The sequence below is a fragment of the Natrix helvetica genome, assembly GCF_964273705.1.
Source record: "Natrix helvetica genome assembly, chromosome: 7".
NCBI classification, from domain to species: Eukaryota; Metazoa; Chordata; class Lepidosauria; order Squamata; family Natricidae; genus Natrix; species Natrix helvetica.
Genome location: NC_138558.1, coordinates 27,153,932 through 27,174,311, shown reverse-complemented (window position 1 = coordinate 27,174,311; position 20,380 = coordinate 27,153,932). Strand labels below are relative to the sequence as shown.

General features: G+C 37.4%; 1 protein-coding gene across 4 annotated transcripts in view; it reads left to right on the top strand.

Moving 5' to 3' along the window:
* TRIM2 (tripartite motif containing 2) overlaps positions 1-20,380 on the top strand; it is a 51,670-nt gene that overhangs the window by 17,243 nt on the left and 14,047 nt on the right. For 3 of the 4 annotated variants that reach the window (XM_081959608.1, XM_081959606.1, XM_081959605.1), the window contains exons 2-5: positions 10,338-10,519; positions 12,247-12,484; positions 17,634-17,785; positions 19,909-20,089. In XM_081959608.1, the coding sequence (XP_081815734.1) occupies positions 10,386-10,519; positions 12,247-12,484; positions 17,634-17,785; positions 19,909-20,089 (705 nt within the window). In that variant the 5' untranslated portion in view covers positions 10,338-10,385. The remainder of the gene's footprint in view (positions 1-10,337; positions 10,520-12,246; positions 12,485-17,633; positions 17,786-19,908; positions 20,090-20,380) is intronic. The other variant, XM_081959607.1, reaches the window with a different exon arrangement.

The following is a 20,380-nucleotide window of genomic DNA, read 5'->3' as shown; positions in this document are numbered from 1 at the left end:
GTGAGACATTTCTTAAGTGAATCACTACCATTGTTAAATTAGTAACATGGTTGTTAAGTGAATCTGGCTTCTCCATTGACTTTGCTTGTCAGAAGGTTGCAAAAGGTGAACACATGATCCTAGAACCGGGATGGAGAACCTATGGCACCTATGCCACAGGTGGTATGCAGAGCCATTTATCAGGGCACATGAGGTATTGCCCTGTCAGCTGGTCAGTGCGCATGTGCACGCTGAGTTCAGCCTTTTTAAAGTCATTTTTTGCCCTCCCCAGGCTCCAGAGGCTTTATAGGAGCCTGGGGAGGGCGAAAACAGCCTCCCCTGCCCCCCGGAGCCCCTCTGGAGGCTTCAGGAGCTTCCCTGAGGCCTCCAGAGCGCAAAAAACCAGTCCTGCAGGCAAACCGGAAGTTCAGAAACGGACTTCCACTTTGCTCGTAGGGCCAGTTTAAGCCCTCCGGAGGCTTCCCTGAAGGCTCCGGAGGGCTTAAACCGGCCCTCAGGTGGAACTGATTTTTTAAAAAAAGAAATACTATTTTGTTGGGGGAAGCACAATAGCTCAGCATTTAAGGATGCCAAGCTTGTCAGCTACAAAGCTCATAGCCCAGGTTTGAGATTCAAGTGCCGTGCGACAGGATGAGCTCCCATTATTTGACCCAGCTCCTGCTCACCTAACAGTTCAAAAGCATGCAAATGCAAGTAGATAAATAGGTACCACTTCAGTAGGAAGGTAACAGTGTTCTGTGAAATTTGATTTATAGTCAAGCTGGCCACATGAACACAAAAATGTTTTTGGACAACGCTGCCTTCCTAGGCTAAGAATTGGAGATGAGCACTTCCCCTTACAGTTGGAAACAGCTGAACAAGGGAAATGCTTACAGAATATTTTTAGGTGTTTTTTTTTTTTAGATTTGGATTTCTTGCATGCTATTAGCATCTACAGAATATAGAATGTATATCTGTGATTCTCTCTTTGGTTTATAAAACATAAACATATAAATGGTTTGAAAGGGGGGGCAAGGAATGTTGTGGGTCCCATCCCCTAAAGAGATACACCTGATGGGACCCAGAACAAGGGCCTTCTCCGCAGTAGCCCCCCCCTCCCCGGAACAATATCCTCCTAGAGATTAGAATGGCCCCATTCTGGCACTCTTCCAGAAGGCGCTGAAGATCTGGTTCTGCCAGCGGGTGCCTGGAGAACCTAGAGCGGGATGGAGGTGCTGTCTCTGGGCGGGGGTTGATTTTATTATATTAATTTATTATATTACTCTTCTTTATTAGTTTTATTGTTTTATAAGGTTTTATATTCTGTAAGCCACTTTGAGTCGCCATGTGCAAATAGGCGGCAATGTAAATTCCCTAAATAAAATAAAATAAATAAATAAAACTAAAATACAATATCGCTTTCACTTAAATATGTTCAGTTATATGGCTTTCTTATTCTTCTTGTTACATATTATTGGCATGTGTTCAAGCAGAGAAAATAGTTATATGTTAAGTCTTACAGCTTCATTGCTTATGATAAAGAATTTTTTTTGATATTTTGCTGATTGCATTTTGAAAGCGACGTAGTTAATATTCTTTTTGCCACTGCTTTTCTAATCACTGTAAAAGTTCTTTGCATTAATTTTCACCAAGATGCCGTATATGAAAGTGTTAAAAAGACACTTCTGTTGAGATTTCTGACAGTAATTCTGCCAGGTTGTGAGTGTGAAATATGAGATGCAGATAAGGACAAGAAAATGTCATTCCTCCAAGCCTGGCTTTTTGAGCTGGGGGAGACAGAGTGTTGCCCTATGTGAGGTCAGAAGAAACAAATGAAGGATGAAAAACATTTTGCATGACTAAAATAGATCAGAATTTTATTTTATTTTTTAAAAAGAAATGCTCATTAACTCATTTTTGAACATTCCTGTAATTTATAAACACATTTTTTTTCCAGAAATACAAACTCTTAGTAGCTTGGATTCTCTTCAGAGTGAGGCTGAGATCTTAGTACCTTCCATTCTGTGTCTACACCAACACAGGCTGATAGGAACGTAAGTCAAAATTGGAGGCACATATTGCAGATAGTCCTCGACTTACGACAACGGTCCAAAGCTACAATGGCACTGCAAAAAGTTTCAGTGACTAATCCTCATATTTACAACCACTGCAGCGTCACCAGTGTCATGTCACGAGGTGCTTAGTTAGCAGTCAGCATGTATTTACAATGGTTACAGAATGTGTGCGTGGGAGGGGGTTGTCACATGATCGCACTTTGGTGCCTTCCCAGGGGGTTCTCACAAGCAAAGTCAATGGAAGAGCCAGATTCATTTAGTAACTGCATGATTCACATAATAACGGCAGTGATTAACAACCATGGCAAAAAAAGGTCATAAAATTTGAATGTGACTCACTTAGTAGCTGAATCACTTAGAGTTGTTGTGGGGAAAATAGGAGGAGGATTGTAAAAATAATAAAGGTGGTGGGGTATAAATAAATAAATGGGTACCAAACAATGGCTTCAGTTGCAGTTGTAATAGCATTATAGTAATTGGGCCCAACTGTACAATAATAAGTATTACTCAGTAGTTTGTTCCATTGTAGTTATCATAATTTGTTCTCATATGTTTTTGTACTAGGTTAAAAACAGTAGAGATAAAGCACTTAGAAGTCTATCTTTAGTTTATATTCTTGGTTATCGGTATACCGCACTTCCTGCAATATATTTAGTTTGTTGGAATCAAACCACAGCTGATACCAATGTTGTCTGCTTCCATTAAAATTAAAAAGCTCCTACCAAATATTTATAAAATAAGTGATGGAGCTGACATATGAGCAGCTACCGACATCACCATCTCACTGGAAATCCCAATTAAACACAGTATGTTGCATAGTTTTTGATTAGATGCACATTTATATGCATATAAAGGGGAGCTGTTGCAGAAAATGCCCACTATCAGACCACCTTATGCCACAACTCCTGATAGATGGGTACCCTAAGTAGGTGCTCTGTGAATGTCTGGATGGGGTAGGCAGGAACTATTGGGGAGAGTAGTTCCTAAGATACTCAGATCTCAAGTCATAGAGAGTAGTATATGTAGCAATACATATGTAGTATACTAGCAGCTTGAATTGCACTTGGAAACCCAGTGGTGAGTGGTGCAGCTCTCGTGGTAGTACTGTAATCTTGCTACATTCTAGATTAGCTGAAGTTTGTGGGTGATATTCTCGTACAACCTCATGTACAGCAAATTATAATAATACAGTCAAGAAGGCAGGTCATGAATAACTTATGTCCAGTTTATTCTAGCTGGGGCACTAATCAGAGCTAGGCAAAATTCCTTTTGGCCACAGTTTTCACTTATTTTTGAGTAGGAGCTTTGAATCCAGAAGTTCCAGATCCAGAACACAACTCCATCAAGACCCAAAAATACTGTTGTCCCTTTGGACCAACAATTTCTACATCTTGCTTGGGTTGAGTATCAGCCGTTTTTCTCATCCTGGCTTGTGCTCCATCCAGAAATCATACGATTTGTGAGCCTATGTGGAGGTGTATGTCATCTGCATGTACAACCTATCGCATCCTTCCATGCTTTACAGGAAGTCCTTGAATTATGACCTCACTTGGCACCACATTTATATCGCTCAGCAATGTGGTTGTAAAGCAAAGATGTCACATGACTGCATTACTTTTATTTGTTTATTATTATTATTTGCTGCCCATCTCGCCTAGACGTGAATAGTTTGTTCCAATGTATTTGTATAATTATTTTGTGATTCTGCCTGAAATACTATTCGATAATCAGCAAATCTTGTCTGCATTATGTCCTGCAGGATATTTTCCCCCAGAGGTTTACTACATTTCCTGTCATGTGCTATTACATTATTTAATATCTTGGTATAATACCATTTCAGAGATGAGAAATTTAGCATTAAAAAAAAAAAACTTTTCCAGACCATTGTGCGATAGAGAGAGACAGAGAGAGAGAAATGCAGAGAAAGAATATTATAATGAATTAGGGTACAAACAGTTAGGGTCAGGTATATTATTTATTTATTTATTTATTTATTTCTTAGCGCTTATAGACCGCCCCCTCTCCCAAAAGGGACTCGGGGCGGTGTACAGTCCATAAGAAAGTACCATATTAATATGGTACTCATTGATAAAGAGCAAGAGTAAGGGTGATTATTGGAAGTAGTGCCTAGGTAAAAGCTCAGTTAAAGAAATATTACATGTATTATATTAGAACATCAAAAGTACTTCTAGATCAAACATTTAAATGTCTCCCCCCCCCAATGATACCCTGTTTCCTTTAAAAATAAGACCTCCCTGGATGATAAGCCCAAATGGGCTTTTGAGCACACGCCCTAAAATAAGCCCTCCCCCAAAATAAGCCCTCCCTGAAAATATTGCAACACAGCAGCAGCCATGAGGTGACCATGCTTGCCGCCTCCTACACCTCAAAAATAAGACCTCCCCGAAAATAAGCCCAAGCACTTATTTGGGGCAGGGGGGGGGAAATAAAATAAAACCCTGCCTTATTTTTGGGAAAACACGGTACTGTTTATGACACCGGATATTTTGTTTTACTAGTTTTCCACATACACCGATTTTTTTTTAACCGATGCTGCATGCTGTTAAGGTTCATATATTATAAAATGGTTTAATACATGGTTTTAAATCACAGTCATGATTTACAACTGACATCATGGCATAGTGCAATATGGAAACCTGCTTGTTGACTGTATTCAGAAATTTTAAAACAATCCATAAGAAAGTAGTAGCAAATCATTTCTGAATAGATAGACACAGTCAGCAGCTAGGAATCAAGTTTGGCTCAAGTCCTTTTTTTAAATAAATCCATCACCACCCTGATAGTTCTTTCTCTGAATCAGTTCATTCAGCAAATATTAGAAGTTGGTTTTTTTATTTAGTATGAATAATAGCTGTTTTAAAGCTGTTTAGAATTTACTGGTGGTGTGTATAATGTGCTTAGCTTTTCACTGTCCAAAATAATTGGATGGTATCATCTGAAAGTCTCAGCAATTGGCAAGAGCTATTGTAGCTGGCCATGCTAGTACTTGGAAGCTAAGCAGGGCCAGACCTCCCAGAGCGGGATCCTAGATAAGAAAGTCCGGACATACAGCAAACTATTTCCATCCTGTTGACAAAAATGCTGAATAGATAGTTCATGAAATGATCACAAGTCAAGTTCATTACAGAGGAGACAGGAGGTCTTACATTTTTACATTGAAATTTTAACTTCCTTTCAAGTTACTGGGATTTCCACTATTTTAGTTATTTTCTTTTCAGTTGTATATTATGAACAAAATTCATAATACATTAATATATTTCATTTATATAATTGTGAAATAGTTTTAATATTGAAATTAGTATAATTTAGCCTCCGAGATGCAGATGTTAATTGTTCAGGGAATGGACAAATTTGCTTCTAAAAAGTTTGTTTTAAAGAAAAAATAGGCAGATCGTGGATTGTCTAGATCAAGGCTGTCAAAGTCCTGGCCCGCGGACCACATGCGTCACACACTGGCCACGCCCATGCCCGGTTTAGCAAAGAGCAGAAAAGTCGTAATACGTCACATGATGCTGTGACGATGCAAGTTTGACACCCCTTGTCTAGATTGATTGGGCTGGGAGAATTGATCTCATTTACTCTATGCACTTTAATTGATTATTAGTTACCATATGAAACAGGAGATTTATCACAGAGGTTGATCAAAACAAAAGTAGGGAAGAGGATAGAAATTTTCTCACTACTTCAGCATTGCTAATTAATGTTTTCTTAGATCAAGAATTTTTTATTCCAGAGCCACGTGATGAATTAGTATTTGAGTGATACTTTTATTTATTACTTCTAAGACAGTCCAGTTGCTGCTTCTGTCTATTAATTTGCACTCAAATTCTGCAGGCCAGCACTGAGATTGAAACAGCTGATTGCTGAGTAGGGAAGGAAAAGCAAAAAAGAAAGAAAGAATTCCACCCAGCAAATCTCATTGCAGTTCTATGCTGCAGCTGTATCCCACAATCCCTTTCACCATTTGCTGCAGTCTTTCAGCACGGATTGAGTGAGAAAGATGCACTAAATAAAGATTGATTGGCTGGAATCCTTTAGGGGTCTCCCACTTGTCTGTGACCTGAAGAGGAGGAAAAAAGAGAGAGAGAGAGAGAGCCAGCTTGACTGGGCCTCCTTTTTCCATTAATTTTCTCCCTGGAATGGAGCATTGTTATCTGAAGCAGGAAATATGCTGCATCTTCAGTAATGACTACAGACGTAGCAAATTTCTAACAGCTTTAAACGTGAGACTTTTAAACTCTAATATATTACTGTAATTATGATTGGCTCTTTTGGACGACTGCAAGAGACAACTGCATCCTGGAAAAGATTTCTTACTTGCTATTGCATTGATTAAGCTCATTTTATCATGAAGATGGGTATGTCTTGAGCATTTATGGTTATTCAGTTAGCATGCTTTTTGCCCCCGTCTTATATATTCCTACTCTCTTTAAAAATAATACTACATGGTTTATAATTATGTGTTCTTTAAACAAAAAAGGGGGATGTAGTGATTAAAAGCAAAGTGGAAAAATATTTCTGGAAGGAAGAAACACCTGTGTCTGAAGATGCTTAGAACTGTTTTCTGAGAAATCATTTATATTAATATTATGGGTTCATAATATTTCTGGAAAGGAAATCTATTGATTTGATAGGGTTTTTTTTTCTTCTCAAGTAATAGTGTTTGAAGTGGTATATTTGTGGAATTCTACCTAGGTCATAGCCTGATTTCTGAGCCAGTATTCATATTGTAAAAATCTCGTATTTGCCTAGACATTTATGTTGTAAATGTTGCTTCCAGAAACCTATTCATGCGTAATTTGTGGTTTAGAATTTGAGTTTTTTGAATGATTGATCTGTATGGTTGATTTAGTTTTCTCTCTCTGAAAGCTTAAAGGCAGCACCAGTTGGGCGGAGCCCTGCTTTTATTTGAAAATACTGTGCAGTTTGAGCAAGCATAGCTATTATTTTTATAGGTTTTGTTTCACTTGATAAAATCATAATTCTAACATGCATAATACATTTTGCTGAAATTTATAAATAATAATTACTTGGGTCTTCATTGTATCTTCTGTTTCAGATGGGTGTGGCCACACACAATTTCTTTCTTTGTGATTATTAACAAAACAGTATTTTTATATGGATTCTTGCATCATAGTCACCAGCTTTTTATACCTGTAGTCTTTCTGTGTATTAAAATCTATTTTGATAAGGAAGTATTCAATTGAAGCAAAAGCATGATGTTATTTTCTGAAGTGGTTTTAATGCTAACACTAGATCCTTATCAAAGGAATACATTATTTTGAAGGCTATACTCTAGAATTGGGTTAACAAATTTTATTTTGTTTACAGTTCAACAACTTTATTTAAGGGCAGTTAGTATTTATACAAAATTGTGAAATTTCATTTTTTTTCTCTTTTTAAAAAAAAACTAAAAGGAGCTTGTTTGCCAGTGTGTAAGAAACAGATTATTTCAGAATTATTTACAATGCAATCATACAATTGCTGGATATTAAATTAAAAATATAATCCCTTAAATATAAAAGATTATGAATTTAAAGGGTGTACTTTTACAAAATAGAAGTTCAGTAAGAAATCATTGTGGCATAAGAGTTTGGAACCTGAAGATATGCATTATTTTTTCAAACACATCGATTATATTCAAGTCTTCCAAGTCACATCTCAAACTGTAGTTAAACCATTCAAAATAAATTATGATTTGATTCTAATATGAAAGAATATGTTAAATTTTACATATTAAGGAAGAAATAATTGCTTGAGGACATGGTTTACTCTTACAATCAGATTTGTAGGATTGGACGAATGCAGTTATTAGTCACTTAGTCATAACTGTAGTTTAGTGCCATGGGTTAAAAGTTACTTATTGCTAGCAGGCATGCTAGCAGCTAATCCTCACTTAATGACTACTCATTCAGTGACCAAAGTTATGACATCACTGAATAAGTGTACTTAGGACCACTCCTCAAAGTTCCAGCCTTCACTTCACCCTAATCATATGATCTCAATCACTCTAGTAAACCTCTCCACTCATTTGGCAGCCTCCACCCCCAGCCCCAAAATTGTGTGTGCCACTGCATTTGCCTCTCACCTAGCAGTACCCACTTACCTGCCTTCCAGCCTGCTTGTAAACAATCTGGGGATTAAACTTCTTGCCAGCTTCCTCGCTGACATGATTGTTGGAAGCCAGACAGACATTGTGAGGAGTCCTCACTTAAATGACCAATGAACCTTGCTTAAGAATAGCATTGGGCACTGCCAGGACTACTTACTACATTGCACTCTATAGCCACATCATTATCGACAAAAGTCCCAATTACCATTAAGTGAGGACTACCTGTAAACTTCTTTTTGGAATAATAATTAATAAAAGCTCATTCAGAAGGGGAAAAAAATCATATAAAACTATAAATGAATTATCCGGTCCAAACTAGCACTGGTATTTTTTAGTATGGTTTATTTCTATTCTATATCAATGAACATTAAAGGAATGAGTATCTAAGATATTTTTTCCCAAAGGAGGTTTTTTTTCATAATTATTTCATGCAATCCTAAAACAAAAACTACAAAAGCAAAAATTGCTGCTATTCTTGTATTTTTCTGTGTTTTTCATACTAAAAGGGGCTTTATTATACTATTTTATTCTGTTATAGTTTTCCACAAGTAGGTTATTCATGTGCTAGGATTTGCTCTGTTTGAGTTCTTTCTTAGACAATACGTTGGCTTCTCCAGTGTGCTGATTAGAGATTCTCTCTCAGCACACCAAGAAGGAGCGTATCAGGTAAGACCAATGCCCCTTTTGTTTAAAACTAATCAGTTTAATTGAAAAAAAAAACATTTGTGGGGCCTACTTTTAGAATATTCTAGGTTGCCTGTTCCTAGTGTTATTCAATGTTCCATTGCCATTGTTGATGGATACGGAGTACTGGAACGATGCTGGATTCATATATTTATCTAAAATAAAAAAATACAAAGGTGTATTTATCAGGTGCTGAACAACCTGTTCTATCAGCCTGTTCTTTTTCAACAGTGTTCTGATACTAGAATTGTACTTGGCAGTGGTATGGAACAATTCAGTCAAAGAATATATGGCAAATATACAGCAAATTAAAAATAAAGCTGACAAATTGAGACATGATCTATTCGCTCCCAAAATGGTGATTGTGGCTAAGTTAAAACAATATAGGACATTGTATATTGTTTGAGCATTATACTAGAAGACTCTGGAGTAGGACCAATTTTAAAAAGTTATGGCAAATTTAAGAATATTAACAATTCCTCTTCCATTAAACATAATAACTTAGGACAAGTGTATCTATCTTTATTACTTTAACTTTATATATCTGCAGGTATGATTACTATTTGAAAGTATTACAATTAAATCAATAAAATTAAATAACATTGAACACCTGGATAAACAGATCTGATTTCTTCTAAATTTCTCAGATGACAGCAAGCACGTATGCCTAGAAAGAGCCTTCCATAGCTTTTAGCAATAGCACTTAGACTTGTATACCGCTTCATAGTTCTTTTACAGCCTTCTCTAAGCGATTTACAGAGTCAGCATATTGCCCCCAATAATCTGGGTGCTCATTTTACCCACCTCGGAAGGATGGAAGGCTGAGTTAACCTTGAGCTGGTGAGATTTGAACCGCCGAACTGCAGCTAGCAGTCAGCTGAAGTAGCCTGCAGTACTGCACTCTAACCACTGCACCACCTCGGCTCTTTGAAGGACTACCAAGGAAAACCAAGTGATCATTTGAGAGTAGTTGCTTTAAGAATTTATAGGCAGATGCTATATAAATCCTCCTGCTAGTTTTAGTCACTGGCATAACTCCTTTATAGGTTGTTGCTGATAGTTCCCATTATAGATGCTGAGATTTGTATTTAAGTGAATGGGTTATGCTTTTATTTCAACATGTTATTTCATGCAGTTTTTCTGGCACTGCAGCAATCTATATTTTGATTTTTTTAAACAACATTTCTATATTAATTTCTAGAAGTAAAATTGCTTCGGATGACTTCTCTTTATGCAGACTGCCCTGAGATTGTTTTTAATGTAATGCAATTATTAGCAGCTGCCCAGATTTTTCATAAAAGAATGGTACGGTTGTGTGCTGCCTTACTTCTAAAGGCAAAAAAGAACAAATGTGCCCCATGTTGCAGTAAATAATTATTCAGTCAGGATAAAGAGGTTTATTGTTAGTAGGAATTACATATTTATTTAATTTTAAACGCCTTGTCATTTAAAAAAAAATATTTCAGCAGTGTGCAGGGTGAAAAAGAGCAAGATCCATATGTCAGTGGTCTAGGATGGCCAGTGAAGGCTCCAATATCCCAAGTCCTGTCGTGCGTCAGATTGACAAACAGTTTCTGATCTGCAGCATATGCTTGGACCGTTACAAGAATCCCAAAGTGCTCCCATGCCTGCATACTTTTTGTGAGAGGTAAGTGTTTTTAGTATCTAAGTCCAATCCATCCATTGAATCTGCCTGGATTGCCATGTCAATGGCTTCCCCGGGGTTTAGGTTTATCTTTAATACAGAAATAGTAAATTGTCAGTGCAATAGAAAGGTTTTCCTAAAATTACATAAAGTAATAATAAATAAAATAATAAATGCTCCTTGGCTATTTTTAAGTTATCATTCCCTTTTTGTTGCATTTTCATGCTGCCATTTATCCCTTGACCATAATAAGTTTCTTGACGTGAAATAAATCATACTTAGTTAAATAAGACAGTAGAAAATGACTATTGTATCTTGGAAGTCAGTTGCATTGATGTTAAAGTATGTTTTAGACACTTAGAAATGAAGCCTTGGCAACTGTTTTGCACTTAAAACTTAGTTTATTGTCAGTGTACAGTACTGTTGTTGTTTCTACCGTGTTTCCCCGAAAATACGACAGGGTCTTATTTTCTTTTTACCTACAAAATATGGCTTGGGCTTTAGTATGGGGGGAGGGTTTATTGTTTTGGGGTTGCCAGGCGGCTGCTCTCTTGCGAGCAGGCTCCCAAAGAGCCGGGCACAGCCTCATGGGCAAATGGTTGTGTTGTGCTGTCACAGCAGCGCAACACAACAGCCATGAAGCGACCACGCTCATGAGCAGCCACCCGTCAAACCCCCTTTGCAGCTGCGCACAGCGCCATTCACTGACCTAGGGGTATCGCCAAGCCGCGTGAGCGCCTATTCGCCGCTGCCTGGCTCCTGTGGCTTGGCGCCTTCCAAATGCCAGTGAATGGCGCTCTGCACGGCATTTTGGAGTAAGGAGTATGTTCATCTTTTAAACATTATGCATGTGTGGATATGGTTATTAGAAAATATTTATCACACAAAAGCACCAGAATATCATAAAATTTTAATACGAGTTGTTGTATACTGCAAGGGTACCCTAAGTATAGGGTTGTTATATTGTTAGGATGCTATGTATTGACCTCTGGTTTTGACTTTCTTTGGGGTGCAGAAATCTGAGTATATGAAAAATTATTTTCTTTGATTCCTTCAAAGACACCTGCCTTCTGTTTCACCTTTTTAAGGTGTCTGCAGTATTTCATTACAGGTAATCCTCAGCTTCTGACAGACCAGAATCACCATTATACTTTGTTAAAGTTGTAAATCAGGTCAGAGTCAGTTTTACAACACTTTTTATCATGACTATTGAGTGAATCACCATGACTGTTAAATGAGTTACACGGTCAATAAGTGAACCCAGCTTGCCCAGTGAGCGTTTTTGGCCACAAATTGGTTCAAATGACTGCAGGATGCTGCAAGAGGTCATAAACCAGTTGTCAAAACCCTAAATTGTGATCATGTGGCAGTGAGGGTGATGTGACGGTCATATGTATGAGTACAGGTTATAGCTTTTACCTAAGCCTTTTATAACTTTGAACTATAGTTAAACAGTCGTAAGTTGAAGACTGTCTGCGTATGTTGTCAGGGAAGTACAAATTTTAAATGGTGAAGAGTTTGCCTCTTTTTGAGATGAATTAGAGCACAGATGTCAAACTCACATCGTCACGGCAGCGTCACATGGCATATCGGGACTTTTCCCTTCTTCGGTAAACCGGGCGTGGCCAGCACGTGATGCATCTGGGCCGGGAGTTTAACAGCCCTGAATTAGAGAATTGGTAATATGAAGCAATACTAACGATTATTAATTTTTTTGTTATCCTCATTAGGTGTTTACAGAATTACATTCCAGCTCATAGCTTAACCCTTTCTTGCCCAGTGTGCCGCCAGACATCTATTCTTCCAGAGAAAGGGGTTTCTGCACTGCAAAACAATTTCTTCATCACCAACCTAATGGATGTCCTGCAGCGAACTCCAGACAGCAGTATTGAAGAGGCTGCCATCTTGGAGACTGTCACAGCTGTAGCTTCAGGAAAACCACTTTCATGCCCTAATCATGAAGGAAATGTAAGTGGATTTCATTCCTGTGAGATTTGTTGTTGAAAAGAAATGGCATGAGTGAAAAATTATTGCATTATATATAAAATTGTGTTAATATTTTATTTTCCATTTTGGCCATGTATTTGCAGAGGTGCAGATATTAAATGATGCGAGTTGGAAGAATTGTGCGCATACACATGAGAGAGTGTTACATTAATTGTTTCGGAATATAGTCTTGATGTTTTCCTGACAGATAGTCCTCTTTTAGGCAGTGTTTCATTTAGTAACTTCACAATTACAGAAATGAAAAAGTAACTTGAATAGCAAGCCTTGCATTTATGTTTCTTGTGGATCTGAAAAGCAAAGAAAAGCTGATGGAAGACTGCAACCACCGCTGTAGTTTCACTTAATGACAGCTTTGCTTAATGACCAAGTTACTGATCCGAATTATGACTGCTAAGCAAGAACTACCTGTATATTTTTGTTTTATAAATGCTTACTGAAAAGTGCTAAGACATTAATGAAATGTTTTACTAATGTTCTTTAATTGCTCTTTAAATTAGTAATTATATAACTCAATTAATTTGCTTAACCTTAGTGGAATAATTAAATGGATTAATTAAATGCTAGCACTAATTCAATTCTATTGATTCCAAAGATGAATTACTTTCTTTATATCTTTATTTCATAAATTGCTGTATATATTGAGAGACAAAGTCCATCTCCTCCATCTCTGGGAATACTTTCATACCTTTGGTCTGCATCATCATTGTTCATAATATATTTACAGAATTGTAAAAATATGCATACACAACACCTGATTATATAACTGTTGCAACTAGGTATGGGAAAATAAATACAATTTCTTTCTCACTGTATCAGTAACTCTTCTAACACTATATCTAGTATTTCTGATAACATTAGTAAGAATAAAACAAATGCACATATAAAAAAGGGACTCTGGCTCTAAGTGAATTATCTGGACACTGTGTTATTTTGATGGTTCCACTTGAGCTGTCAGACTGGTTTTACTGCAGATATACTAGCCAGCATAATATTGCATGCAAAATGTGCCAAGGTAAATATGAAAAATAGGGTAACCTTGCTGCACAAATTGGAAAACATTGCAATCTTGCAAATCCTTGAAACTATAGCCAAGTGTTTCAGCCTTGGCAATGTCAAGCTAGGTGGGCTTCAACTTCCAGGATTCCCTAGCTAACCACTGGCTGGCTGGGGGAATTTGGGAGGTTAAAAGTCTACTCATCTTAAAGTTGCCAAGGCTGAGAAACATAGCTCTAGAGCTACTACAATATATTTGTATCCAATAACGAAAGCTGCGATTTCAGAGGTAAAAATAGATCATTTCTTGTTTCTTTCACTATTCCAAAGACTTCAGTTATTTATCATTAGGCACTACCTTCAAGCATCACTTTACCTTCTAGATGTAATTCATAGTACTCTGCATCTCTCCGCAAATAAGCACCCTGATGTGCTTCACTGGCAAAGATGTTTTAAATCACACAAATTGTGAATTGGAATTCTGCGTAACCAGCTTGATGCCTCTCCCCAAACTGTTGGCATATTTCCTCTTCGCACTGGGTAGACCGGGCTGAAGCCATGCTGGCCTGATGTTTCCTTTTTGCATTGGGTAAACCGGGCTGAAGTGATGCGGGACGGCTCCTTACATTTTCCAGAACGGCCCCACGGGCAGATCCAACCACATTGCAGGCCGGATCTGGCCCGTGGACCTTGTGTTTGACACCCTGCTGTAAACCATCTTAGGGATGATTTCGTATTATTGTATTTTGGTTTAACCTCCTTAAAAAGAAAGAATTACAATGAGTAAAGGTGCGTTAAAAATCATGAAATACTGTAAGCATCATTTTGATAGATGAAATACTTGTTTCTTTTTCTATTGAAGTGTGAGAAAATCTTGGCTGTACTGGCATTCCCACTGGTGTAGTTTATTTTAATCTGCTCCTGCCTGATAAATGTGGGAATTAATGCACACATTCTGAATCTGATAAACTTTAAAATGTCAACCTAAGCAGTTTATATTACTTTGCCGTTAAATGTGTTTGTGCCAGAAATATGGGCCTCATTAAATGCAAAGCTGATACCATTCTGATTTGTATTGCAAAAGGTAGCAGTAATGCTTCAGGAATTTATGAAGTAACTTAATACTCCTAAAGCACAGGACGCAACGGTTTTATTCAAAGCTGAAGAATGGAGAAAATAACTCACTGAAGAGTAATTTGTTATGCTATAAAAATAAGACACTCTTAAGATTGTATTTGTATTTATATAAGTATGGGATAATTTTCAATATTATTAGATGTTATTATGCATAACTATTTCTATATAGTTATGCTAACTATGCTAGGAATTGTAGTGGACCAAGAAGAAGGGGCAAGCAAAGAACATGCTGGTGTGATAACATTAAACCTGATACAAAGTTAAACATCAAACAATGGGGGGAAAATGTGCTTGAAAGGGTAGCATGGAGAGCATTTGTCTATAAAGTCTCCAAAAGTTGGATACAACTAAATGGTTAAAGCAACATACTACTAAAACTCCAGTGTTTCTGTGTAATATTCAATTGGGTAAAACAATACCTCCATACAGCACATTTTTAAAATCAATGTACCTCAAATGCAGCAGGTTCTGAGAGGTTCTGGAGAACCGGTAGTGGAAAGTTTGAGTAGTTCGGAGAACCTGCAAATACCACCTCTGGCTGGCCCCAGAGTAGGGTGGGAATGGAGATTTTGCAATATACTTCCCTCAGGAGTGGGGTGGGAATGGAGATTTTGCAGTATTCTTCCCCTGCCACGTCCACAGAACCGGTAGTAAAAAAAAAATTGAATTTCACTACTGCTCAAATGGTGTAATTTAAATAATGTATCCAAAATCCAGGGCCTATGTCTCCCATGAGGTTGAAATTTGGCAAAGCTATGACTGCTTCAGTCAGTCATGGTTGTCTCTAATGTCTATGTGCATTGACCTGTGCAGCATGGCTATAGTATTATTTATCCTTCTTATTATCGTCTTTAGTTCACCCTCTTATTGGTATTACGATTATGATTATTCTTGAAAGCTTCTGCACCAGAGACAAATTCCTTGTGTGTCTAATAACACTTGGCCAAATAAAGTATTCAATTCAATTCAATTACCAATGCTTCTTGCCACTTCCTACAAGGGAAATCAATAGGAAAGCCAGTAAGAAATTAGAATTCACTCCCACTACCACTGCCTTTTTCCCCTCCCAAAGTTTCTTTGTTTAGATAAGGAAATATATCTGAAACAATGACCGCATGGGCTAAGGATTTCTAGTTTTACATAAAACAATATTTGTCTTTTTTCTTTGTATTTTGTGTACATAATTTGCAAAGGAAATGTTGGAGGAAAACATTATTATGCATACCAACTAAGAATCGTTTGTTTATTTGTGTCAGTGTTCCGAGTAATGCACCTACTAAAAGCAGAACTTCCAGACAGGTAGATTCCTCAAAGATCATGTTTATTGGATACATCATATCGGCACAGCCAGTGAAAACTAACTCTAAAAGTTTCCAATGGTTTTCACCTATTTAAAACAGCAACACCTCCCCCCCCCCCATGTCACCGGTTAGATTGTCCAATGAATATAGCTGGCAGGCTGCTTGGTCACTCCTCTCCTCCTTCAGTAGCCACCTGTTACGATGACCTTGGTTCCCACAGGATAACCTTTTGTTTGGCGGTTAGATGGACTAACTACTTCTCCCCTCCCTTCCCCCTCTCAGGATCCATGGCAACAATGAGGCAGCACAAGATGGCTTTAGCAAGGTTCGCTTCAGAGTTGACAATTTGTTTGTTTAAAATATTTAAAATAGCTGCCCATCTTATATTGGACTCTGGGGTGACTCTCAATGATACCCATTTTATTTAGTGGAATTTACAATCTAGATAAGTAGGCATAGGGCTGTGAGCTAAACTTTTAGCCCTAATCAGAAGCAGAAGCCGTATGAGCACATTGAGCTTTACATTGAAATAGAGGTGAAATAGAAGAGCACTATCATTAGTAGTAAAATTGAAAGACTATAGCAGGGAATTTTTTTGTGACCTTAGTCAACTCAATAAAAGATAATTTGGTGTAAGGTTAAAGGTACTGAGCTAAACATGGGAGAGCATGGGTTTTTGAGGGAAAAAGGTGCATCTTATCTCCGAAAAATATGGTACCTCTTAAAAATCTTGATGCATCTTATACACCGGTGTGTCTTATAGTCTGAAAAATACGGTAATTAGTGGAATAACTTGCCTCCAGAAGTTGTGAATGCTCCAACACTGGAAATTTTAAAGAAGAGGTTGGATAACCATTTGTCTAAAGTGGTGTAGGGTTTCCTGCCTAGGTAGGGGGTTGGACTAGAAGACCTCCAAGGTCCCTTCCAACTCTGTTATTCTATTCTATTCTATTAATCCTGACTTTCAGCCTAGGAAGGAGGCAATGGAAAACCACTTGTGTAAAATATTGCCAAGAAATGTTGCCTAGATTTGACCAGGCAGACACCAGAGTCAGAACAAACTTGAAGGCAGAAGAAAAAGGCCTCTTAATAGTGTATGTACAGGTATAGTGTGGGAAATGATTGAAAAAGAACATTTCATTTTCAAACGCTTTGAGGATGTAGTATCTGAACGAACAGAGAGAATACTCAATCTATAACATGATTGAACCCTCCCAGAAAATGCTTCTCTTGCCCCAGAAGAAAAAGAGGAAATTAGTTTAACTAAACAGTTGGTAAAAATTAATAATTAAATTAAAGCTCTATAGTGTGTGCCCCAAATTCATGTTGCTTTCTTCATCCACTTTTAGCTGTGGACATCAGAACTGTTCCAAGTATTGCCCACTGTGACAGAAGGGAGAAAAGATTACACACATTGCAAATTTTATTTACATAAATTAATTGTAAATATAATATTAAAACTAATTCAGTTTGCTTTTTCCCAGGCCCCGCTTTTTTGAGTGTTCCTGGATGATGCATTCCTCAGAATTCAAGTGCAACCCTTTGCTAGAGAAATATTGCATGTCTTTGGTGTAAAGCAACTTTGCATTGAAATATATCATTCAAAGAATTAGAAATGTTTATTCAAACCTCAACACTGGCATTCTAATAAGAATACATATTTCTTTATTTTTAATCAGCTGATGGAGTTTTACTGTCAATCCTGTGAGACAGCCATGTGCCAAGAATGTACAGTAGGAGAACATGCAGAACATCCAACAGTCCCTCTTAAGGATGTAGTAGAACAACACAAGGCTTCTCTTCAAACACAGTTAGATGCTGTGAACAAAAGGTGAAACTGTGAAACATTTCCTGGAATTGCATGTTTGGGCAATTTTCTTTAGCTTGGAACCTTCCATATGAGTAATGGTTATACCAGGGGTGTCCAAACTTGGGAACTTTAAGACTTGTGGACTTCAACTCCCAGAATTCCCCAGCCAGCATGCTGGGAGTTGAAGTCCACAAGTCTTAAAGTTCCCAAGTTTGGACACCCTTGGGTTATACTTTCCAGAGCATGTGTCTGGGAATTCTAAAAGCTTGAGTCTCACCAATCTAAGGAGCATCATATTGGACAAGCCTTTTCTGAAACACAAAAACAGAAAATTATTTATGTCCGTTTGAAAGTGTTGCTTGTACCTTCTTGGGAGAATGTTCAGATATTTTTACTTCCTGGGCTTTTCACTTTCATGAAGATTTTAAATGTTTATAAAGTGCAGTAATAATTATCTGGCGGTTGAAAATGAAAACTTATCAACCTGGATTTATTATACTTATTTTTCCTTTCTTTGTTTAGAGAATAATCAACTAACTAAGACATCGGTAGTAATTTCTTATCTACCCAAATTTTCTAATTGCAGTTTAAAATAGCAATGCACAAATTTAGTTGACTGAAGGGTTGTATCAAATTTTGAGGTACATTCTAAAAATAAGTGGAAAAGGCAAGACTTGATCCAGAAATAGTAATTTATAGGTAAATAGCAAATAGTAAAATAGTAAATTATAGTACAAAAAAGGACCAAACCTTTGATCCTATCTGTCGGGGCTCACATAAGAAAAATTGATGGGCAGCTTTTTGAACCCCTAATTTAAAAGTTTGTGGCAAAAATGCAGAAGTTTCATAAACAAGCCAGCATATTGTAAAACATACTGGCTACCTTTATATGTAAACATAAGACCAGAATTTTTCAGGATTTTGGCTCATTGGGAATGAGCAGCATGCTGTTGTTTGCTGCATAGTTATTCCCTTTGGTTCCTGTTAGCAGGAGTAGTTAAAGAAATCCAGATGGTTTGATATGGGAGGACAAACCAGATTTCCTAGTTCCTTGTAATGATATGTCACAGGCAGAACTATCTGTTTTTGTTTAATGTCCATGCTGACAGGAAGAGGCCAGTGGAATCAATTATGTATTGAGCATAAGCGTGCTTCTTGTTCCAAGTTAATGGAAATTTTAATGAATTCTAGCTTACAAATTGCAAGTGAAATAATTCAAGATTCCTTTAGAATTGACAATATTTGTGTTGTCTGAAAATTATAATGCTAACAAAACTTTTTTTAAAAAAGATGTGTATATAAATTTGCATAGTCCTGAAGATCACCAAATTTGTTTATGCTTCACATTTTGCCCTAAGCTACAGTTTACTGAATGTTTAACTTAATAGATACTACGGTATAATCAAACAAATTCAAGATATGCAGGATACTACGGTATAATCAAACAAATTCCTGCCTTAGAATGATTTGTAAATCCAGCTAATGTTTGTGTACATCTCTTAACATGGGAGAAGTCAGCATCCAATCTACATTTATATCTGTTTATTGATAAATATTATATATTATTCATGGGGAAAAAATGATGTTTCTCACTAGAAAGAATGGAGAAGCAAATATCGAAAGATCACATCTGTAATACAGATAGTTCTCGACTTATGACAACAATTGTGCCCAAAATTTATGTTGTTAAGTGAAACATTTGTTAAGTGAGTTTTGTTCTATTTCACAGCCTTTCTTGCCACAGTTGTTAAGTGAATCACTGCAGTTGATAAGTTAGTAACACGACTGTTAAGTGGATCCGGCTTCCCCATTGATTTTGTTTTTCAAAAGGTTGCAAAAAGTGATCTCATGACTTTGGGAAAAAGCAACGGTCATAAGTATGAACCAGTTGCCAAGCATCAGAATTTGGATCACATGAGCATGGGGAATGCTACAAAGATCGTTAGTGTGAAAAATGGTCCTAAGACACTTTTTTCAGTGCCATTGTAACTTTGAACAGTCACTAAACGGGACTGTTATAAGCTGAGGTCTATCTGAACATTGCATTCAAACATAACATTTAACTATGTAATGATACAGCTTATGAATGTTGAAGGGAAGTTGTAGCATTGATATTTGAAATGTTAACTGCTTGTTTTTAATAGGCTTCCAGAAATAGATACTGCATTGCACTTCATATCTGAAATTATCCATCAACTGACCAATCAAAAGACCAGCATTGTAGATGAAATTCATTCCACTTTTGATGAACTCCAGAAGACGTTAAATGTTCGCAAGAGTGTGTTGCTTATGGAGCTGGAAGTGAATTATGGCCTTAAACATAAAGTAAGATTTCTGTTCTCATCATTAAACATTTTACAATACAATACAATAGCAGAGTTGGAAGGAACCTTTGAGGTCTTCTAGTCCAACCCTCTGCCTAGGCAGGAAACCCTGTACCAGTGATGGCGAACCTTTTTTGGCTCACGTGCCATAAGTGGGGGGAGCGCAGGGGGATTGTGCGCGGGCGTGCCGCACCATAATGCAATGCATGACCCCCACCAGTGTGCATGCGTGCACTAAAGGTGCGACACCCCCCCCATTTTTTGCATGCTCTTTTTGCCCTCCCCAGGCTCC